Source organism: Streptopelia decaocto, assembly GCF_964273445.1.
Source record: "Streptopelia decaocto genome assembly, chromosome: 22".
NCBI lineage: Eukaryota > Metazoa > Chordata > Aves > Columbiformes > Columbidae > Streptopelia > Streptopelia decaocto.
The window spans coordinates 6,399,446-6,423,411 of record NC_138677.1 but is presented as its reverse complement, the minus strand read 5'-3'; the positions used below and the strand labels follow the sequence as shown (position 1 = coordinate 6,423,411).

The window sequence follows — 23,966 nt, the reverse complement described above, 5'->3', positions numbered from 1 at the left end:
ACAGACTCAGCTTTATTCCATCCCTGTTTGCACAAAGCCCAGCGCTGACTCCTCCTCAGGAAAGATGGTTCATTTCCATACTGTACATTTACATGCAGGGGATGATTTTATTCATCCCCACACTTGGCCATCTCTCTGCTTCTCTGTCGAACGCCGACTGCAAGCGTTGGGATCCTCTCGGAGAGAGCACGCGTGTGCGTGTGTGTGTGTGCGTGTGTGTGTGCGTGTGTGTGTGCGTGTGTGTGTGTGTGCGTGTGTGTGTGCGTGTGTGTGTGTGCGTGTGTGCGTGTGTGTGCCTGTGCGTGTGTGTGCGTGTGCGTGTGTGTGTGCGTGTGTGTGTGTGTGCCTGTGCGTGTGTGTGCGTGTGTGTGCGTGTGTGTGCGTGTGTGTGCGTGTGCCCGTGTGCGGGGGCGGGAGGGGAGGAAATCCCCAGGGCAGTGAAGTTTTCCTGGGAGCGGCCTGGCTCTCTGGGTTTGGATTCTCAAAGGCTTCGTCCCTCCTCTGTCCAGCATGGATTAGGTGCTTCGTTATCTTTGAAGACATAGACCTGAGGAATCGGTTTCATTGCGAATCCGCCTCTTTGGGAACATCCCTCCCTTGCACTTTGGGAATGGGGAGTTTTCTCTAAGGGTAAAACTCACAGAATGTGAGGAGGAATGTTCCTGGGTGCACCAGGCAATTAACAGCATCCCTTTCTTAACGAAAACGTGTGATTGTTAACTAGACCCTTCAGAGACGCAGAGAGCAGTGCTGGGATGGAGACTCCTTCTTCCCACCATTGTCAACGTCCTTGAGGTCCGGCCGGGCTGGGGCCACCCACGGGCCACCCGTGTCCTTTGTAGCGCTGGAAAATGGGAGATCTGGGTGTTGTCGTCACCCAGTCCCTCTGTGTCCTCCTTGGGAATAGCCAGAAGGATCGTTTTTTGCTTCCTTCTCCATTTGGTTGAATATTAATGATGCTAATTGTAATTGTGGGCTGACAGCTGAGATGGCTCTACTTGAAAACTCTCCTTGTCTCTTGTTTAGTGGTGGCAGGCTCAGATTAATAATTGCGGCCCTCGGGGACCACTTCCTCTCCCCAAACTAACGCGCTGTCTCCCCAGTGTGACCGCGGGAGCTGAGGCGCCTGCTCAGGTGTGTCCTGCTGGGAGAACCTGGCCGGCGCGTTTGTTCCAATAAACACGGTGCTAAACGGAAAGCGTTTCTGAAAGTTTAAACCTTGGTTGCTGAGCAGTGACGTCTGAACTACGGGTGTTGTGTCGGCTTTTGGTGGAATAGAAATAGCTGCAATAGAGATGGATCGTCTCTTTGAGCACGTGTGTTAGTGGAAAGCATCTGATGACCACGCAAAATAATGGGTTTTCTTCCCTTCTGTGTTCGCTTGGAATACAAACCTCGTTCTTGTGGTTCTGGGTACGGGAGGGCTGTGATTTATCGGGGGGGCTCCGGGGGCCCTGGCAGCCTCTGCTCTCCGTGGACTCGGGGCCGTTTCGTGTCTCCGGTGGGCGGGGGCTCTGCCGCGCGGGCTCTCGGCCGCCTGGTGGTGCTGCGGTTCGGTTCCTCTGGGCCCGTTCTCCCTGCGCCGAGCCGCGGCTCCGCCGGAGCCCTCGCTGCCACAGCTCGGGTCCTCGTTAGCGTCCTGCTGTCTTCCTTACTTAATAATTCCAGTTATTTCAATGCCAGTTCTTTGAAGCCGCTGCAGATCACGTCGTTTCGTTGCGTTTTCGACCAACGCACGCGTCTCTTGGGAGAGATGCGATTGTGCGAGTGGCCATTTCTGCCGACCGCTTCAGTCCGAACAATGGAACCGGTACCCAGAGCAGGGATGCTGCAGCTTTAACGCATCCGAGGGCTCGCAGCCTTTTAGTATAAATTGTTCCCAGAATCCATGTCACAACTCCTTATATGGCGCTGCTTTTTTTCTCTCCGTTGCCATGACAACAGCAGCACTGCACCATTCATCAGCTCCGGTCCTGGGCTGCATTGCGAGCCCTTCGCCTTACTCCGAAATGCTCCGGAGAGCATCACCGAGCCATTCACCCCGCTGTACTGCGCCATGATTTGCCTCTTCTTTCAGCACTCCGCTCTAACAAAAGAGCAAATTAAACTGCGCCATAGAAAAGAAACTATAAAGATACTTGGTTTTCCCCCCAAGGGAGGTGTATAGTCTGCATTCGCTGCAAGGGAAAAGCTCTTTAATGCCGAGAGGCGTAAGGAAGAGAGCGAGCTCTGTGTCTGTGGTTCTGCAGTCGCCTCCCATCGTGCTCCCCGGGGCGCGGGAGCGATGCTGCTCGGGCGCCGCAGGTACCGCTGGGAGACGCTGGTTGCGCTTCGGGAGCCGAGCTTGACATCAGCAGCGGGAGGTGTCACCTGTAACATCATCCTGGCGCGCTGACGTGGACCCGGAGCAGCATCGTGGGGCAGCGGTCCCTGGGAATTAAGAGCCTCGCTGCCTTCTCTGCGCGATCGCACGCTGCCGGGCAGGGAAATGAAACAAAGCTCTGTGAGTATTCGGACAATGGTCTTGCGTGGGCTGTGGTTTCCGTGGTGCTGAGGCGGCCTGCCTTAACTCTGCAGCAAATCGAGGAGAAGAAGGATCCTGCTGCTGGTGTTTTCCGGGAAGCCATTAGGAGGGTTTAGTGTCGGGAAGGCTTGTGCTGCCGGGGTTATGTTTCCTTTGCTTGTTGTTGCGATACTTTTACATAATCTGAGTTTGTCACCTGTGCAGGATTTCACAGGCAAAATGTAAAATGAAGGAGCAATGCAAAATGCCACCACTTCAGCATCGCTAAAATACGAAAGAGCTACTGGGGGCTGCATTGAAAAATTCTATAGATACCAAAGAGTGGTTTGCTTTTAAATTTTGAGAACAATGAGATTGAGAAGAGGTTTTTCTCTGTATTGCAAAATGCCCACGGGTTGGATTTGAGTGGGTTATAACATCGCTGTGTGCTGGGGGAGACGTGTTTGCTTCTCACTAAGAGAGGGAGATTTTTAGTCCAACAGCACTAGGAAAAATACAAGGTATAGCATGAGGAGAAGCCACTGGCGTGCCCTGTGCTCGTGGCGCGCCTGAGCTCTGAGGGTTGCTGTGCTTAGAATTGGTGTCGGGATGGACTTTCGCCCCTTTTAGGGCTCTTCACGTGCTCCTGTTGCCGCGCGCGTCCATCTCGTGTCTCCGGTGCTGGAGCCGCCGTCCCGTCGGCTCCGCGTGGGTCCGGGTCGCCGTCCGTGGGGAGCAGGGCCGACTCCAGGCCGCTCTGCGTCGGAGCCGCGCGCCGGGACAGGGCCCGAGGTCTGTCCCGAGCGCCGTTCCGTTCAGGGCTCTGTGGGGTGCTCGATGTGTTGTTCCTGGGCGTCATTAATGTTCCATTTAATTTCCCCGACGCGTTGCGATCTGTGGCTGTCAGAGGTTTGACCAGGAGAAACTGCTGGAGGAGGATCCTCTTCCATTTACAAAGATGGATGATGAATCTGTATTTTTTTCCTGTTGTGTCAGTTCTTACTATTAATTTTGGGAATAACTTCATCCATTATTTTTGGACTTGTTTTGACAATATATTCAAATGGGAACCAACTAGGCTTGCAGAAATAAACCAGGAGGGTGAATGTGCCTGTGTGCCTTCCCACACAGGACATTTATCTTTATTAAACAAACAACTCTGTAGGTGAAATTGGTAAATTTCCCACTTAATTTTTTTTGGAACTCCAAAACTCTCTGTGAAATTTGTGTAGATAACTAGTAGGTCTGTTGGTAACTTTCTGAACTAAACCAAATCGTGTCTTAGGGACGCGGGTCAGTGCTGGAGCTGGGTCGTGGTTGGACTCGATGATCCTGAGGGTCTCGTCCAACCGAAATGATTCTGTGATTCGTTGGACACCTGTAAACTTGTGACATTTCTGCGTTAATTTAAGAACAGTTTGGGTGCAGCTTTTATTTTTTAAATGGGGGGAAAGAAGGAACCGGCTTTTGAGGGTCACTAACCAGTGTTAACACGGGTTTTCCCAACAAGATGACGCCTGTTCTGCCTGTTTAGACACTCAGCTGCCTTCGGTGCTGGCACAGCGGAGGTTCGGAGCTGTGCAGAGTCCCCGGGCGCTCCGTGCCGCTGGTTGGGTCGCCCTGGCACAGCCTCCGCACTTCGCTGTGCCCCGGGGTTTCAGCTTGTGCACGCTGATCTGCTCGGGCGTGCTGAGGGGGGGGAGGCGCTAAGAGCTTTTCATTTCAGACGCTTGAACAAATGGAGAACCCCAGAGGTTCGTGTTTGCTGCAGAAAACGTTAAAAAGGCGAACAAAACAGGCCCAAACCTCCGTGGTTTTCAGAAATGTAGAGCTAGAAGCCTGTCCTTATCTCACACCGGTGCTGCACAAAATGGAGCATCTGTCACGGTGACACTTGTGGCGTGTCTGGGCGCAGCCACGAGGTTTCGGAGCAGCAGGTGGTGTGGGCAGCCCCTGCGGCGCCAGCGGGGGGCGGCGCTCTGCCCGGCGTCCCCGGAGCACGCGCTGCCTTCCCGGCGCCCCGGGAACCGGCCCCATGGCGCGGGGCTGCGTGTTGGGCAAGAAGAGCTCTCGCCTCCACCGAGGCTGCTTGTGCTCTAGTCCTTTCCTACTTCGGTAACGAGACAACCGGGTTTGGAAACTCATTGCTCTGTCCTGCGATCACGCTGGGTTTTTGGGTTGGGTTTCTCATCCGAGGACTGACCGTTGCTTCTGCAAAGTTTCATTTGGGATGCGATCTGCGCCTGCTTCTCTCTAATCATGTATATGAAGCCTCCATCATTATTATCATAAAGTTTGGAGCGATGCCGCTTATTAGAAGTTCCCGCAGCCCGTGTACGGTGTTCTGATGGGGTCGTGTGTTGCAGAGCCACGTGTTGGTTTTCATCACAGATGCTGCAGGGAGTGGAGCATCTCCCGTGTGAGGAAAGGCTGAGGGAGCTGGGGCTCTGGAGCTGGACAAGAGGAGACTGAGGGGGGACTCATTCATGGGGATCAATATGGAGGATGGAGCCAGGCTCTTCTGGTGACAACCAGGGACAGGACAAGGGGCAATGGGTGCAAACTGGAACACAGGAGGTTCCACTGAAATTTGAGAAGAAACTTGTTGGGGTGAGGGTGGCAGAGCCTGGCCCAGGCTGCCCAGGGGGTTGTGGAGTCTCCTTCTCTGCAGACATTCCAACCCCTGGACACCTTCCTGTGGAACCTCAGCTGGGTGTTCCTGCTCCATGGGGGGATTGCACTGGGTGAGCTTTCCAGGGCCCTCCAACCCCTGACACTCTGGGGTTCTGTGATTATTTTCCAATTAGCATGTCCAGTTTCCTATTTAACGTGTATATGACTACAGAGAATGATTTCTGAGTGAATTGAAACAGCCCCTTAAACTTTGGCTTTTGTTAAAGTTTTGCAGCTTCATTTCATGAGAAAAAAGACTCAACAGCAGAGCAGTTTGTGTTCTGTGGCTCTTCCTGGGCCCGCGCGGAATTATTCTTCTCAACAGTTTTTATGCCATAGTAGTAATTTCTCAATATTTACTCATTTTCATTACATCAATATCTGGCACAGGATCGTTACTGTGAATAATTTTTTCAGTGGTCTTGGCCCATTTGCAAGCTGAGGGTGCTTGTGTGGGCATGTGTAGGGGTTTTTGGGGGGGTTTCTGCACAGGTCGTGTGTATTAACATCGGGTTGTGTGTATTAACATCGGGTTGTGTCTGAGTTGAGCTGCACGTGAAGGGGGTTCGGGGTCCATTATCTCCCTTATCGCCTCTTGCTGGCTCACGTTACACCGGCCTCTATAGATTCCAGAGGGGACCGCGCTGTAAATACATCCAGTGTTCATCCAGGATCTTCTTATGCAAAACTGTAGCCTGGCACCTTCATTCCCTCATCAGATCAGCTCTGGTTCTTTGCCTAAATCCAGCCTCACAAGGGCTTTCCATTGGCAAACCCCCCTCAACCTTTCTCTCTGTTTTCCCCGCCCCCCTTTAGAAGTCGCCGGGGTTCGTGTCCCGGCTGAGCTCGTTGTTCGTGGTCTTTCCGGTTCCTCATCCGCAGCCCTGGTCCCTCTGGCGGCTCCGGGCACCGCGCTCGGGCGCTGCCCCCAGGCCGTCGCTTCACCTGTTGAGCTTCTATCGCGGGAGACGCGTGGGAACAACCGTCCTTCCATCTTTGCTCTCACACCCCGGATTTAATTTACAGGACAGGGAGCTATAAATATAAATTATGTAAATGGAGGCTGTTACGCTGCGGATGAAACACGCTGACCCGCGACAGCGGCTTTTCAAATTAGCCTTTCACTGGAACGGGCACGCGAGCTGAACTTGGAAATGTAATATAATAATCTCTCCGTATAACGTATTCACTAGTCCTATTTCTCTGGTCTGGCACGAATATCTGGTGAAAAACTTTGATGAATAAAAGTGTTTTAGTGATTGTTTGATGGCAAACAACTGCTGCACGATACTTCGTGGCTGTTAGAATTCCGGCTGCTAAACCCCATGGAAAATCCTGTTTCCAGCACCGGGAGTCAACGCTGCGTGTTACGACAGTTTTACCTTTTCCCTCTTTATTTAAGCCTCTGGAATCTTTGTGGGCTTTGCAGGATAAGAGCGGGGTGCTGGTGCCTTGTCTTGGGCAGCTCTGCTCCGATCTCTCCTGTTCAGCACCAGATCTGTTGGGTCAGACGTTGGGAATGGTTTGAAATTGAGCTTTGCCGTTCAAAGGAAACAATTACCGAATGCAGAATTTGTGTGTTCCGTTTAGATATTTATAGTTAAGTATCTTAACACCAATGGGCTCTGCATGTCTCTGTGATCTTCGCTTTTCTGTGTTCACTGAATCCAGGCCCATTTGCTTCCTATAAAAAATTTATTTAATAAAGTAGAAAAACAAGGAAGCGTTTAAGAGTATCAGGAATGTGCCTCAGTGCTCGTGCACTTGAAAGTAAGACTGTTCGCTTTGGAGCTCTAACAAGAGCCATCTCCTTTGTAAAGAATGCAGATAAGTTTTTTCTCCGGGGTAACCTGATATGAGTCTGACAGTGTCGTTTCGTTAAGTGCTTCCATCTGCTGCGGCTCCTGCCCGTGCTCATGACCCCGCTCTCTCTCCCCTTCTCCGCAGCCCCTCTGAGGAAAGCGAAGTTTGTGGAGAGCCCCCGCATCCCCGAGGCCGAGCTGGGCTCCCCGACGCTGCCCGCGGCGCCGCAGCTGGACGTGGACGCGTTCTGCCCCGGTGAGTGCTGCGGCGCGGCCGCCCCGCTCCGGGACCGCGCCTTTGTCTCGGCTCCAGCGGAGCCTCCAGCGAGCTTCAGTGACTGGGACTGTTAGTTCTAATCGTGCGTGTGTTACTGCAGTTGTGTGTGTGTTCCGGACCGGCCTCGTGCTGCTCTCCCCTCCGAGTAGTTTAGAGAAGATGAAAACGAGCCCCTAAACATACTGCTTGAACTTTAATTGTTCATCCTGAAAGGCTGGAATGAAGCCGTATTTCAGAAATATCAACTAGCACAAAACTAGAGGATCTTGTTTACCCGCATCCAAGAATATATGTATATTTTCTGAATTAACAATAGCTTCGAATTTGTAGTAATTGTTCTGAAAAGTAAACATCTTGCCTTGCTGAAACATCAATAGGAGTGGGTCCTGTCCCTCCCTGGCTTAACCCCGTGTGTGTGGATTGCTCGGGCTGTGGGTAAATCCCTCATGCGATGTGTGAACATCCTTCAGTCTCTATAGACCCGCATCCCCCCAGCTCCGCATCCTTTCCCTATTCTTCCAAACCCAGATGTGCCGACCCGGGGCTGTGGGACCTGCGGCCGGGGCGGCGGGACCTGCGGGAGCTGCGGGACCTGCAGCCGGGACCTGCGGCCGGGGCGGCGGGAGCTGCGGGAGCTGTGGGACCTGCAGCCGGGACCTGCGGCCGGGGCGGCGGGAGCTGCGGGAGCTGTGGGACCTGCAGCCGGGACCTGCGGCCGGGGCGGCGGGAGCTGCGGGACCTGCAGCCGGGACCTGCGGCCGGGGCGGCGGGAGCTGCGGGACCTGCAGCCGGGACCTGCGGCGGGAGCTGCGGGACCTGCAGCCGGGACCTGCGGCCGGGGCGGCGGGAGCTGCGGGGCCTGCAGCCGGGACCTGCGGCGGGAGCTGCGGGACCTGCAGCCGGGACCTGCGGCCGGGGTGGCGGGAGCTGCGGGAGCTGCGGGACCTGCAGCCGGGACCTGCGGCCAGGGTGGCGGGAGCTCGGGACCTGCAGCCGGGACCTGCGGCCGGGGCGGCGGGAGCTCGGGACCTGCAGCCGGGACCTGCGGCCGGGGCGGCGGGAGCTTGGGACCTGCAGCCGGCGCCGCCTGGAAGCAGCAGCGTTTCAGTGCTTTTTTCGCTAAATTCTGCAGCTTTTCTCCCTGGGCTTTCCCTGGTTTATGAATCAAAGGGCCTTGTGTTCTGCGTGGGTCTTGCACGGGGTAAAAGGATGTCAAGTGTTTTGAAGTGACGTGTAAATAAGTGACGTCTTCCTCTTAAATGCACGGCTACCTTTGGAAAGGTCGTATTCATAACTGATCCTCTGAGATCAGGGGGTTGTTTCTGTACATGGTGAGCTCGTAGGGCACTTGCAATTGGAGGAATTGATTGAATGTTGTCCAGGTTTTGAATGTGGGCTTTTCTTTAGCGTGTTGTGTTTGAAAGAGGAGTTGTCTCAGAGAAGGTGAAGCCAACGGGCAGTGCCCGTGCCTGGAAGCGCCTCCGAGGCCGCGGGTGCTGTGCACAGCGCTCCTTCTTTCTCAGCCATCAGGAATTACAATTCTGCTGTTGCAGCCCTTTCTTCTTCTCACTAAATAGCTTCTCCTGTCATGTTTGTAATTGTTAATAATTATAAACTTCTTATGACTGCATCCACAGAGAATTAGAATTGAATTGTAAATTGGGCTTAAAAGCAGCAGTTCCTCGTTGCGGTGTCCCGTGCGGCGTGTGGAAGGGCGGCCGTGCCGGCCAGGGCTGCGCTCGGACAGCGGGATCCACAGCACGCTGCAGTTCATCCTCGTTGCGGTGTCCCGTGCGGCGTGTGGAAGGGCGGCCGTGCCGGCCAGGGCTGCGCTCGGACAGCGGGATCCACAGCACGCTGCAGCTTATTCTCTTATTTGCGTTCTGCTTTCCTTCTCCTGCTGGTAGCGGAGGCATGAGAGAGGAGAAGCGGAGCTTCCTCCTGCCTCGAAGCGGCATTGGAGAGACATGAAGAATTGTTGAGGAAGGGAATAAAGGTTCTTTACTCCAAGTGGAGTAAAGGTAGAAGCTTCAGCTCTGGGGTCTCAGGTTGATGAACCGTGGGTGCCAGGGCAGCTCCACCTGCCTGGATTGATGGCTTTGCTGTGAAAACGGTGATAACACGGGGGTTTTGCTGAGCTGAAGGAGCTCAGGAGATGAGACGCTGGAGAAGGCTGGTGGTGGAGAGGGACCCTTGTGTGAAGAATCACAGGACGGCCGTGTTGGAAGGGACCTCTGGAGACCATCTGGTCCAGAAGAAAAGATCTGGACAGCCCATAGGGACCCACGGGCTTTGAGCCTGGGTGTGACACCCATCTCCTGGTGGTGGACGAAGAGGATCCGGGTCCCGCTCCAGGCTGCGGCAGCTCCTGCAGGCGCTGCAGGCGGTTTTCCAAGGCAGTGCAGCTCCTTTCCTCGCTCTTAGGCTTGTTGTGACCCTCTTGTAAGCGTGCGCGTCCTGCGGAGGATGGTGACACGCAGCGGAGGATCCCCGGTGTCTCCGGGAATGATGATACGAGCTGAAAGAATTACAAATAAGGCTGAAGCTATATTAGAGCCTTGCAATAGAGTGGAGGTGGAGCGGTTTGTAAAGCGATCCCATACAAGTAATATAATTAATTATACACTTAAACACAGTTTAAAACACTAAATAGCAATGAGGAGAGAGCATTATCTGCTCTGCCTATAGAAATGATTATTTCAGTTTGAGGTGCCTGGAGATGAAGTTTCGCTCAACCACGTGTTCCAAGGCTCCGGGCAGCGCTGAGCGCGCTCGGGACGGGGCTCCTGAGCACCCAGCTCCGTACCGCGGGGACGTCTCGCCGGGTGAGCCCACGCGACACTGAGCGGGCGGAAAGGAGAGACGGGTGAGCGGTTTGAGGGAAGTTCTGGTAGGAAGAGCACAGTAAAGCTTTGGGATTGATAGGTATTTTTTAAACCATTGTTTGTTTTGCTAAAAAGGCCGTTCCATTCTGTGAGATGAATCTGTTTAAGAGAAAGCAGAAATTGGCCCGTGTTTTGTAGTTGTTGCGTCTAAGATGCTGACAACGATGTTGTTTGTGACTTTGAGAAAGCCCTTTCTGTCCGAGTTCCATTTCTGTGGAAGGTTTTGTGGCTGCAGTGGCCGTTGCGAGTTGATCACGTTTGCCCTTGTGCGTGTGCCAGGGGGGTTGATCAGGTTTGCCCTTGTGCGTGTGCCAGGGAGGTTGATCAGGTTTGCCCTTGCGGTGCGTGTGGCAGGGGGGTTGATCAGGTTTGCCCTTGCGGTGCGTGTGCCAGGGGGGTTGATAAGGTTTGCCCTTGTGTGTGTGGCAGGGGGGTTGATCAGGTTTGCCCTTGTGCGTGTGCCAGGGAGGTTGATCAGGTTTGCCCTTGTGCGTGTGCCAGGGGGGTTGATCAGGTTTGCCCTTGCGGTGCGTGTGCCAGGGGGGTTGATCAGGTTTGCCCTTGCGGTGCGTGTGCCAGGGAGGTTGATCAGGTTCTGCCCTTGTGCGTGTGCCAGGGGGGTTGATCAGGTTTGCCCTTGCGGTGCGTGTGCCAGGGAGGTTGATCAGGTTTGCCCTTGTGCGTGTGCCAGGGGGGTTGATCAGGTTTGCCCTTGAGGTGCGTGTGCCAGGGGGGTTGATCAGGTTTGCCCTTGTGCGTGTGCCAGGGGGGTTGATCAGGTTTGCCCTTGTGCGTGTGCCAGGGGGGTTGATCAGGTTTGCCCTTGCGGTGCGTGTGCCAGGGGGGTTGATCAGGTTTGCCCTTGTGCGTGTGCCAGGGGGGTTGATCAGGTTTGCCCTTGTGCGTGTGCCAGGGGGGTTGATCACGTTTGCCCTTGTGCGTGTGCCAGGGGGGTTGATCAGGTTTGCCCTTGTGTGTGTGCCAGGGGGGTTGATCAGGTTTGCCCTTGTGCGTGTGGCAGGGAGGTTGATCAGGTTTGCCCTTGTGTGTGTGCCAGGGGGGTTGATCAGGTTTGCCCTTGCGGTGCGTGTGCCAGGGGGGTTGATCAGGTTTGCCCTTGCGGTGCGTGTGCCAGGGAGGTTGATCAGGTTTGCCCTTGTGCGTGTGCCAGGGGGGTTGATCAGGTTTGCCCTTGCGGTGCGTGTGCCAGGGAGGTTGATCAGGTTTGCCCTTGCGGTGCGTGTGCCAGGGGAGTTGATCAGGTTTGCCCTTGCGGTGTGTGTGCCAGGGAGGTTGATCAGGTTTGCCCTTGCGGTGTGTGTGCCAGGGGAGTTGATCAGGTTTGCCCTTGTGCGTGTGCCAGGGGAGTTGATCAGGTTTGCCCTTGCGGTGTGTGTGCCAGGGGGGTTGATCAGGTTTGCCCTTGCGGTGTGTGTGCCAGGGAGGTTGATCAGGTTTGCCCTTGCGGTGTGTGTGCCAGGGAGGTTGATCAGGTTTGCCCTTGCGGTGCGTGTGCCAGGGAGGTTGATAAGGTTTGCCCTTGCGGTGCGTGTGCCAGGGGGGTTGATAAGGTTTTGCCCTTGCGGTGCGTGTGCCAGGGCAGTTATCGCGCGTTCCTTGACGTGGCGGTGGCTTCACAACGAAATTCTCAAAGGGGCTGGATCCATCCTCCCCTGTCCCTTTTCCTGCAGATGCTGGTTGGTGGAGACATTTGCATCTTCCTTCTTGTCAGCCTTTGTAGGACAGCGGGACAACCTGGGATAGAGTCGTAGAATCATTTTGGTTGGAACAGACCCTGAGGATCATCGAGTCCAACCAGAACCCAACTGAGACGCCATGGCCATGATCGCTGTTCTGGTGCGATAACGTGGAAGAGCAGGAGTTGACCTTCAGACCTCTGCTCTCCGGCTGTTAAACGTGTTCTGTAATGTTCTGGGGATGCACAGTTTAATGTGTGATCTGTATTTCTCCAAGTCCGTCACAGCTCACTCCTCGGGCCCGGCGACGCTGCGCGTGTAGCGAGGCCTGTCCCGGCTTCTGGGTTCCGCTCAGTTCTGTGTCACCAGAGCGTCTTTCTCTGAACCGCTTTTCACTTGTAGCGTGGTAGCTGAAACATATTTTGACTGTGAGTGCTCAGGAGACCTCCTGGCAGCAGCCTGAGATGGATGGCGCTTTCAGGTGATCGCCTTTTGTCTTAGACCAGCGTATGCAGTTGCATTTTGCGTGATTTGTGACCTCGTCGTTCCGTTTCAAAGGCTAAGTGCGTTATGACGTTATCTTTAATTTGATTAAATTCTTCTTCAGAAATGTTGGGGCACAAATCTGAAGTGTCTGGTCAGGGGATGCTGCTCGTTCTGCGTTAGGCTGGCAGGCGTCTGTTTCCACCCCTAATCGAGTTTGGTGCCCCTGTGGACGGCCGTACCGTCACAGCATCCTTTACGTTCAGCTGATCGCTCCTTTTCCTTGTTCTTTGGTTAGAGAATCGTTGAGCTTGACATGTGCTCGCTGCCGCTTCTTTCTTCTCGTCATGTACAACATGTATTTTTCATTTTACACAAACCACACGCTTCACTTAAACACAACAAAACATTCCTCAGGTGTTAAAAACGCCCTTTGACGGGGAATGCGCGGAACAGCATCGCACTCTGAGTTTTCAGGGTGAAAATATAGGCAATGAGCCAAAAACAACCCCACAAAACCCCGGCCGAGTTCAGCCAGCAGGACCCTGTCCAGCCTCCGTCACGCGGACGGGGTGAACGGGGAGGGAGGCAGAGGAGCAATCAGACCGGCCGCGGCCTGACGGACGCTCTGACTGCAGGATCTTGTGGCGTTGTCAAGCCCACTGACCTGAAGGGAATGGGAAATCGTTGTGACCGGCCCTAATTGCAGACGAGTCATGGCAGTCGGTACGTTGGTTGCTATGGAAGCGATTGACTTGCTCCCGCTTCTCTTGGTCAGTGCTGGTTCCTTCTGCTCTATCGAGGGGTGGAAACAGCTTTGGAATGAATTCCTGCGTCAGCTGTCCAAACTTAACCCTTGAAAGTAAAACAAGAAAACCTGCACCGTAATCTGAAATTCTGCTTCCGTGAGGGTGTTCTTAGACTTTGGGAAGTGTCTCTCTGGTTGGGATTGGCCACAAACCACTTGCCGTTAGGTGTAGTTGGGTTTGCTGCAAACTGCAGGTGTCTGGATTTACAGTTTAGTGTTTATTGAACCTTTCTGTCAAACGGGAGGTGCTCGGGAGAAGAACTGAAGATAGCGGGAATTCCACGTGCCTTAACTGCTGAGTCATTTCAGATCACGTCGTGTTCCTGAAGTTCCCTGATGTGATCTATTAGCGAGCAACTTCCCTTTACAACCCACGTTGGAGTTTTGTCCATCGACTTGGGGGAGCGGGGAAGGAGGGAAGAGGCTTCAAATGATCCAAATTCTGCTGCTGTGGAAAACTGCCCAACTTGAAAGTGTTTTTGTTGCTGCCAAGACACATGGCCCAGATGGGCCCTGGAGCGCAGTTCACGTCAGATCTTGAGCAGCAGAACTTCCCACAGTTCAGCACCTTTGGCTGCTCATCCGTGTCATCAGCAAACTTGCTGATAGTCCCTCTATTCGCTCGTCCAGATCATTGATGAATATATTGAACAATCCCGGCCCCAGCACTGCCCCCTGAGGCTCTGCACTGGGTCCAGGCCTCAGCTGACTCTGCCCATTGCCCACGACTCTCTGGCTTCTTCCCTTCAGCCAGTTCGCAGTCACCTCACTCCCCGCTCATCCAGCCGCACTCCCTCAGTTCAGCTGTGAGGATGCTGTGCAGACGGTGTCAATGCCTCACTCAAGCCCAGGGAGATCACGTCCACCGCTCTGCCATCATCCATCCATCCTGTTCCATCAGTTTCCCAGGGATGGAGGTGAGGGTGACCGGTCTAGAGTTCCCCAGGTCCTCCTTCCTGCCCTTTTTGAAGCCTGCAGTGCCATTTGCTGTCCTCCAGTCCTCAGGCACCTCTCCCGTTTCCCAAGACTCGGCAAAGATGATGGAGAGCGGTCCAGCAGTGACCTCAGCCAGCTCCCTCAGCACCCGCGGGTGCATCCCATCCGGACCCATGGATTTATGGTGTCCAGTCCTCATCAACCAGGCAAACTCCTCCACTGTCCTGCCCTCCTCTGGGGCCTAATGGATCCGTAAAACAAAATTACCCATTAGGGATGGGACACAGACACGGCTCATAATGAAATATGAGTCACCGTATCATTCCCCAGACTCACTGGACTGGGGACAGATAACTTAGAATTTCAGTCTAAAGCAAATTCAGTTCTGGCTTAGATAACAGGACATTGATTGATCTCTAGCCTAACGTATTTTGCGAAGGTACAAAGTATCCTGTCTCAGACCAAGAAATCATTCATCTGGAGAAGCTGCCCTGCAGGTAACAGGTAACAAATCTGTCTCCGTGCTCGCCTTCTGCTTAACTTCTTTTGGACTATTTATTATCCTGGGTCATCAAAGGCATCTGCTGCCAGAGTCGTCCTGCCCAATTCTTCAGCCGTTTCTCCAGCTCCAGGGTCTGGATTTACTGCTGACAGAAGAGGTGAAATGTGCCTTTTGAACTCCCAGCGGTGCGTTTGGCGCTGAACACACTGGTGTGTCTCCATGTCTTCATGAGGGAGCTCCGCTCTGCGCTTGCACCTTACAGTTATAAATTGGAGCCCAAACCAAGTCACTGTCCCCAGAGCTTAATTTCTTTGGGAGAAAAGACCCTTCGATAACTCCGCTTTGGGGAGGACGTGACCCATCCAATTAGTCTGGAAATCATTTCAGCTGTTGCTCATCGGGTGGTAATTCTTCAGTCTTCCACCTCAGTCCTGGAGCTATTGATTTCTGTAGGGGTTCTTTAGGCTCAGTTTAATCTGAGGTTAGTCTTTGCCTTAGGTTTATGCCTGTCCTAAGTGGAAATACCGGGATGCTGAGGCAAGAAGAGACCAAATGATGGTCGCCGGGGTCTTTGCCGTGATTGTGCCCATTTGCCTTCCCTTTTCCTTCTGGCGCAGCTGTTCATTCCCCAATCCGTTGCAGTCTAGAGGAGGGCTCAGTCACTCCGCTTACTTTTTTCCTGTAATATTTTGAGATACTATGATTTTGTTTGGACTCTTTAGGGAGACAAACCCTCAATACTCATTCCACCAGCTCGAACAGCAGACAGAGAGGCAGTTGCGTCTGTAGAAAACCGCTCCGTTTTCTTCTAAGCCCGGTTTCCGTGTCTTAACGCATACGTGAGGCCAATGGATGCTTTGTTTTCCCTTTTTTGTCCTGTGCAAAAAGCACTGGAACTTCAGTGATGCTATGGAGAGCTCCTCATAGGTGAAAATATGCGAGCACGCCATTGCTCCTGCTCCCCATCAGTTGCCTTGACTTCCTCGGCCTCCTCGCACCGCAGCACAAGCGCCTCTTTATTCTCACCCAGCCCGAGCGTCGCTCCCTCGCTGTCATTTGGTTTGACCATCGGTATTTGCTCCCCCCGTCCTGCCTGTGCCGTTCTGGTGGGCAGCGCGGCTGCCCGTGGCCGCTGAAGAAAGGAGGTGGGTTTGCTCGTAACCTCCTGCAACACAGTCCGTTTATACGGCGGAATTTGCGACATTTATGTCACTAGTTCTTTGACCTCCTAATCGCTTGAAAAGTCATTACTGTGGGTCCAAACACGACAACTCTGTCCGGCTGCCGGGGTGGCCAGAAAGCCTGGAAAGTTCTCCATTATATGCCTGGTCGCTTCCAGAATCGCCTGCAGCAGTTGTACGGAAGGCCGTGTGAGTACTGGGGGTGCTGGAGTTCCCGCTCAATACCGCGTTACCCGTGGATATTTCAGTTCGCGGTTGCATTAAGATCACACCCGGTCCTTTTGCACCTGGTGGTGTGAACACGCTGTCTCAGCTTCACGGGATTCTTTTATATATATGAATTCATTTATGACATGGAATCATGCAGTAATGGAATTTATGTCATTAGAAATAAGCAGTTCACTGAGCGTGCCTGTGCTCTGCGGGCTTATCTGCGATGGGAGTCCTTGGACTGGTGCAAACATCCGCTCAGTCTCTTCTGCTTTCGAAACGCCAACTCCGGGTTTGGACATTGAGCACAGCAAACTCCAGCGCGCTGGGATCGCTGGGATCCGCTGGTGCGTGTGCAGAGCCGGGCGGTTTGGCGCTGCTTGCTGGTGTGTTTCATGTATCTGACTGTAGTTTGAGCTGCTGTGGTTGGTTGCAGCCGTAATGTCGAGATACCCAAACGTATCTCGGGCGGGTTCTTGCATCAGCTCTGTGCTCGGGGTTCCCGGTGGGCCGGGGGTGCCGAACGCGCTGGCGTGTGTGGAAGATTCGGCAGCGGCAGCAGCTGGATAGGGGGAAAAGTGAAAATGTGTGCCCTTTCATTGAACTCAGAAAATATGGGATCTTCCTGCCAGCTTTGGAAGGCAAGTTACAGCTTCTGTCCGTAATGCCCTTTCACACGCATCCCGGAGCCGCTCTGTCTCGTTTGACACTTGATTAAATGACTGCGCTTTCTTCTAGAGACCTAAAACCAAGCGAGGGAATAGTCCAGCGCAATAGCGTTAGGCTGCAGTTATCTGTCCTTTGAAAGCTCGTTATAATAAAAGAATTGATAGTTCTGTGCTAAATGCGATGTTCCTGGAGCTGTCGGTACCTTGGCCGTGAGCAGCATCTCGCAGGTGAATCAGGGCTGTTGGCACATCCAACAGTTATTATCCTCTTTATCTTCGATGCTCCTACAGAGTGACCTGCGATGAGCCCATAATTGTATTTACTCTACAGGTGAGAAACACCTTTGTGGCTCTTGGAGATGCCTGAGGGGAAGTTTAAGGGCGAGGTTAAGCCTCCAAGGGGCAGGTTGTTCCGCTTGATTTAGGAGCAGTTCCTAATGCTGAACCGAATGCTTAATAAACTTTAAAGAGTTATTAACGGAGCCGTATCTTAGATATGGGTATCTAGCATCAATTCTGAAAGTCTACTTTTAAAAAAATAGCCTCGGAAATAAGTGTCTATATAGTTTTCATGTAACTAAAGGTGTCTGCTCCGGATCTGACTCCCGGAGCCAGTAGGTGCCCCCAGGTTGACCGTGGATGGTCAGCAGCTCAGAAAATGGGGCCATCCATCTAAATTTGTGTCTGTCTTAAGTCTGTCCTGTTCACACCAGCGTTGTCTCCCGCAGCACGAGAGGGTGCAGTGACTTAGACGGCTCTGTCAGCAGAGCGTACGATGGTTTCCTGGCGGCAGTGCCGGTGAGGGCGCCCGCAGCCCGTCCCGGCGCTGATGCTGCTCGCGGGTGCGGACGCGGTTGTGTGTGAGGTGCTTGGGGGTTTTTCATTTGCAGTAGTACAGGTGAGACACCAAGAAATCGCTCTGAGCTTCCGTGAGACGTACATCCGGAGTTTCAGTGGGAATTTCTGGAAGCAGCTGCTCTTTACGTATCCCAGATTTTGTGATTTGTGCCTTTCGGTTACAGTGATCAGAAAACAATATTGAAGGGAACCTGTTTTGGCTGTGGCTTCGGGCTGAGTGCTGGAGCACCCCGAGCCAGCACAGCGCTGGGGGATGGAGATCGGCTCCTTTCCAGATTGTACATTATCAGATGAATAATTAACTCTGGTCTAATTTCAAATCCTAATTAGTCTCCGACAACTGCATGAAACACAGTGTTGCTTCAGCATAACGCGGAAAGAACTTGACCTTCAGGCTTTAATAGTCCTGCTGAGCAGGGAAGAACTTGACTTTCAGAACCCCACTCGCCTTCGTGATGCTGAGTCAAAACCTCCACAAATCTTTGTTATAAAATTCAGAAGATAGGGAAACACGGGGACCCACGTGTGGCCTTTTCCAGGGTGCGCTTCTATCCTGTTTCCCTGAAAATAAGACCCCGAAAATAAGCCCTAGCATGATTTTTCAGGATTTTTGAGGGTTCTCGAAACATAAGCCCTACTCCAAAAATAGTACATTTCATTTAAAAATTCAATTTAAATAGTGTCCAGGCAGCTATACATGTAAAGAAGTAAGCATCTTTTGGAGCAAAAATTGTATAAGACCCTGTCTTATTTTTGGGGCCACGGGCTGCGTCACCGTGAGCGCGGCCGGAGCAGCAGTGGCGGTGGAAGGTGCTCGTGGCTCTGGTGCCCCGTGCGCTGCCATTGACCCGCTGGGCAGCGCGGGCGGCTGCTCCGCGTCCCGGTGCTGAGCGCAGGTGCCCCTCGGCTCCTCTGCAGATACGGTAACTCGAGGGTGGTTTCTGTGCGAGGGGAGAGAGCGAGCGCTCCCTCTGCTTTGGCCTGGAGATATGTGCTGGTTGCCGCTGGTTCTGCTGCTGCGGGTGTGTTTGCATCCATGGGAGGTGCAGAGAATATAACAAGCAATGAGAAGAGAAATGACAGCCGGGGGTAGTTGTATGTGGTTGTTGTAACTCTTTTGTACCTTTTCTTTATAATCATAGTCCTCATTAAGTGCAGTGTCATAACTGTAAATCTTAGCAACCCTTTTCAAGACCATTTTTGCTTGTCTTCCATGTCTCCATCACAGCGAAGCGTTCAGCACTGGCTCTTTATTAGTTATGGATTCGAGCAGCTCTTCAGCTGAGGGGTCTGTCTCGAAATCAAACATAGTACCACACCACAGTTAGGAGGGGACAGTCGAGGGCATCTCCTCTCTTTGGGATCGCATGATGAGTTAGAAGAACTGTACTGATAACATACACCAGGATCTGGACAATATAATTTAGTATTTTAATTTTTTTTAACTTCTTAATAATTCGTTACATTCATAACTGCTTTTATGACCCATATTGACAGCTGGAGCGATGCACGACTTCAAATGAATGACCAGCAAGCAACATTAAACTAGAATAACACGAATAACCTGAAAGCCAGAGCATGGCAGCGGTGTTGTGTTGGTCCAAATCGCTGAGCAGTAGCCAAGGTGAACGGCTCCTGTCTGAATGTGTTTTCCTTCTGTGCTGTGCAGGTGACGCTGAGCAGGAGCTGGGGCCCCCGCCCTCCGTCGATGAGGCAGCGAATACACTCATGACTCGCCTGGGCTTCCTCCTGGGAGAGAAAGTCACGGAGGTTCAGCCAGGGCCGCAGTTCAGCATGGAGGTGCAGGACGAGAACCAGGTACCGCCCCAAAACCCTCCGACAGCCACAACCGCGCGGTCATCATCCACACACCGCGGGAGTTCAGTGAGACAGAACAAGGGCAAGTGCAGAGTCTTGTGTCTGGGCAGGAACAGCCCCAGGTTCCAGTGTACGTTGGGGAATGACCTATTAGAGAGCAGCGTAGGGGAAAGGGACCTGGGGGTCCTGGGGACAGCAGGGTGACCATGAGCCAGCACTGGGCCCTTGTGGCCAGGAAGCCAATGGTACCTGGGGTGGGTTAGAAGGGGGTGGTCAGTAGGTCAGAGAGGTTCTCCTGCCCCTCTGCTCTGCCCTGGGGAGACCACACCTGGAATCTCGTGTCCAGTTGTGGCCCCTCAGTTCCAGCAGGACAGGGAACTGCTGGAGAGAGTCCAGCGCAGCCACCAAGATGCTGCAGGGAGTGGAGCATCTCCCGTGTGAGGAAAGGCTGAGGGAGCTGGGGCTCTGGAGCTGGACAAGAGGACACTGAGGGGGGACTCATTCCTGGGGATCAATATGGAAAGGGGGAGTGTCAGGAGGATGGAGCCAGGCTCTTCTGGGTGACAACCAGTGACAGGACAAGGGGCAGTGGGTTCAAACTGGAACACAAGAGGTTCCACTGAAATTTGAGAAGAAACTTGTTCCTGGTGAGGGTGGCAGAGCCTGGCCCAGGCTGCCCAGGGGGTTGTGGAGTCTCCTTCTCTGCAGACATTCCAACCCCTGGACACCTTCCTGTGTAACCTCAGCTGGGTGTTCCTGCTCCATGGGGGGATTGCACTGGATGAGCTTTCCAGGGCCCTTCAACCCCTGACACTCTGGGATTCTGTGTGAGAGAGCGGTTATTTGCTAATTATACGGCAGCCAAGTGTCTCATAACAGCAAAATGATTGTTATGAGGTAGAAGGTTGTATCTCCTCGTTAAGCGGTGAATCATCGTTAGAGCGCAGCAGGACGTGGTTCGGGATCAGCTGCCGCCCCGTGAAACAGCTTCTGTTGGTTTTGCGCTGCTGCGAGTGTTGTCGGGAGTGGGCAGCGCTTCTAATCAGATTATAGTGACCAAAATAATCTGTGCTTGATGGCATCATCCGTGCAATATTTCCAAAGTGCCGTGTTACATAAAGGCTCAGGGTTTCTCCGGGAGGGGGAGGTGAGTACTAATAGCCTGATTTTACACATAGTCACAGTTTTAGCTCCTGTTTGTCGAACAAGGTGATTTCACGCCTGAGAACAGATGTGGAAAGCAGCTCATATAACCTTGATTGTGCTGGAGTTTGTCACATCCCCTCCGGTGGTCTGAGAGGCAAAAGTGCAAAAAGCTCAGGGACATGATGTAGATTTTCTGCGACCTGCCTGAATTTCTTCCTCCTTCCCTCAAACTGGCCAATGCACCCACTTCCCAAACGAAACTGGGAGGCACTTGGTTTGTTTTGGTTTTGCTTGACAGATGGACAGCCCAGGAGAGCAGGAAGCTCAGAACCCGCCTGTCATTGTCTCCTCTTCACGGAGCCATCGTGTGACTCAGCACGAGTCACCGGGCGCTCAGCGCAGATAGTTCAGAGGAGCTGACCTAAGGTCCCGAATTCCTCAAACACAGAGCAGCTCCGCTGGGACAGGCTGGGCTGGGCTGGGCTGCAGGGAGGAGCTCCGGGGGGACCTTAGCGCACCTTTCCAGCCTTGAAAGAGAGATGGGACCGAGTTTTGGGCAGGGCCTGGTGGAACGGGACAAGCACTGAGCCAAGGGGGTTGTCATCTGCCACATGGCCTGAAGTAGAGAGCCAAGAATTGAGGTTTTGTAAAGTTTTTGCCTTTAACACATTCATTAAGCTTTTAAAGCTTTCATTCAAGTTTTTAGCTGAGTTGTGGTGGATTTGAAACGTACCTTAGTATATACATTGTGCTAGAAAATGGGCTTTTAACAGCCACCTGTTTGAACTGAGTGCTTCAAAGCCAAGCAGAGCTGCCTGCTATAAATGGTTCCTTTTGTTGTTGCCTTTTGACAAAAATTAAAATCCCATCTTTTCTCCAAAGCAAAAGATGTCTTTGGAGAATAAATAAAAGAAAAATCTAAAGAGAAACAGCAGAGAGTTGTCCTCTAAAATAGATGGATATCTTGGGCCCTGTGCTAATTTCTGCATGAGAAGGTTTTCGGTGGCCTTTGAATGCTGTTCACGCGCTGGCGAAGATAAAGAGCGGCCACTTCCTCAATTACCCAGTTAATTTTTGTCTGTCTTTGTGAGCAGCCCGTGCTGCCAGCGCCTGCCGGAGCCGCGGAGCCTCCGCGGAGCCTCATCCCGCTCAGAGCTCAGCCCGGAGCCGCAGAGCCTCTGCAGCACCTCATCCCGCTCAGAGCTCAGCCCGGGGCCGCGGAGCCTCCGCGGAGCCTCATCCCGCTCAGAGCTCAGCCCGGGGCCGCGGAGCCTCCGCGGAGCCTCGTCCCGCTCAGAGCTCAGCCCGGGGCCGCGGAGCCTCCATGGCACCTCATCCCGCTCAGAGCTCAGCCCGGAGCCGCAGAGCCTCCATGGCACCTCGTCCCGCTCAGAGCTCAGCCCGGAGCCGCGGAGCCTCCGCGGAGCCTCATCCCGCTCAGAGCTCAGCCCGGGGCCTCGGAGCCTCCGTGGCACCTCATCCCGCTCAGAGCTCAGCCCGGAGCCGCAGAGCCTCCGTGGAGCCTCATCCCGCTCAGAGCTCAGCCCGGGGCCTCGGAGCCTCTGCGGAGCCTCATCCCGCTCAGAGCTCAGCCCGGAGCCGCCGTGCCCAGGGCTTGTTTCCAGGGTCTCCCCATGGGGAGAACGGGGGGGCTCTGGACGGCCTGACGACTCCCATTGGGAAGGACTTCTTGCTTCTGCCTCATAGAAAATCTGGAGAGGAGCACGGTCATCAAGACCTGGACAGGCCGGAGAGCTGGGCAGGGAAAAATGGAATGAAATAGAACAAGGGCAAGTGTAGAGTCTTGAATCTGGGCAGGAACAGCCCCAGGTTCCAGTGTAAGTTGGGGAATGACCTATTAGAGAGCAGCGTAGGGGAAAGAGACCTGGGGGTCCTGGGGACAGCAGGGTGAGCATGAGCCAGCACTGGGCCCTTGTGGCCAGGAAGCCAATGGCACCTGGGGTGGGTGAGAAGGGGGGTCAGTGGGTCAGAGCGGTTCTCGTGTGGCTCTCCAGCCCCAGCAGACAGTGCAGGGCTGTCACTGCCCTGGATGCTGTTTGAGCGTCTCTTGTCCAGGCCGAACGCACCTTTTCCATCAGCTTCTCCTCCTCCAGCCATCGCGGTGTCTCCGGTGCTGGAGCTGGAGCGGAGCTGGGAGTGCAGTGTTTCCACTGAAACTGCCCGTGCTGCCTTGGGCCCGTTGCCTTTCACTCAGCCGCCTTGTTTTGAATATGTCAAAGGACATATTCTCTAATCCAGATTGCTGTGGAGTTGCGTGTTCTGTGGGCTGTCTCCTTAATCACTCTTTCCGGAACGAGAGATCGCGAAGAACAAATCCTTTTTCTCCTCCGTTTGGGAAACCAGTTTCTAGCTGTCGCGGCTGCCGAGGAGCACAAAGGACAATGGGCTGTGGCAGAGCAGCTTCGTCTCTCAGAGCTCAGAGAAAATGTGGCGCATGAAACAGCAGCGCTGATAATACAGAACGGTCTGTCAGTGGAAAGTTATATTTAAACCTTGCACAGAGGAACATTTTTCTATATCAATACACAAATAAAACATGTCAATCAATGCCGGGTGATACACCGTGTTATTAGTAATTCCCCATTGCAAGTAGCTTGTTCTTAAGGAGCCGCATTGATAACGCTGCAAATAAAGAACTTACAAGAAGATCACTTTTGGCATTTAATGAAACAATGGTGTTATTGGCTGGAGAGGATGAGTGTGCCGCTCTTGCACTGAATTTTACCTCTGTAATTAATTAAAGACGCCGGTATGGAAGCAGAGGTGTGGGGCGCAGGGGGGGCTCCCATTTGCTCCAGCACCGGGATGGTTATGCTCGAGTCAGGGTTTTACAAGCCCCCTTGGGTTACCTTGGACAAATTAGATCTTTGTCCAGTAGCTACACATGGGATCTGCCTTCTAATGTAGGAACCAGTGAATCTTCACGTGTTCTACTTACAGAACTCTGTCCCGGGCAGTTTTTTTCAGCTTAAGAAAAAGAATTCGATGTCAAACGTGTTGTAATTGGGTGGGGAAAGCACATCAGGGTGGGGAAAGCACATCGGGGTGGGGAAGGGCTGTCTCGTATCTAGATAAGGGTTTGGAGCTTCCTCTTTGCGAGGGTGTAAAACCGCTGTTGTTTTCCTTGAGTGGAGGAAACATTTACAGCGCCAGATAGAAAACTGCAGCCCGCGGAGGTTCCTGAGCAGACAGACCCAGAGCTCTCGGGAGGATTTTGGGATCCGATGCCTTTGCCGTAGGTGAAGGTGAGGTCGCTCACCACCTGGACATCTCTGCTCCAACAGAGGCACCGAGTTCACATCACTGCATCCAAATCTCTGCTTATTTGTGCTTTTTTGAAAGTTTTCAGTTTAACATTATTTGAATTCATAAGAAAGTATGGAATCAGGCTTTCAGTAAATACCACTTTAGTTGTATTTTCCGTTTCCTATTTATCGTGGAAGCTGGAATCGGTAAGGAACGAGGCAGCAGACAGCCCCGGTTCCTCGCGTTATCCGC

The 23,966-nt window shown here is 53.2% G+C and overlaps 1 protein-coding gene across 2 annotated transcripts in view; it reads left to right on the top strand.

The window, feature by feature from the left end:
• TANC2 (tetratricopeptide repeat, ankyrin repeat and coiled-coil containing 2) overlaps positions 1-23,966 on the top strand; it is a 120,529-nt gene that overhangs the window by 42,565 nt on the left and 53,998 nt on the right. For both annotated transcript variants that reach the window (XM_082070867.1, XM_082070866.1), the window contains exons 6-7: positions 7,124-7,234; positions 19,153-19,301. In XM_082070867.1, the coding sequence (XP_081926993.1) occupies positions 7,124-7,234; positions 19,153-19,301 (260 nt within the window). The remainder of the gene's footprint in view (positions 1-7,123; positions 7,235-19,152; positions 19,302-23,966) is intronic.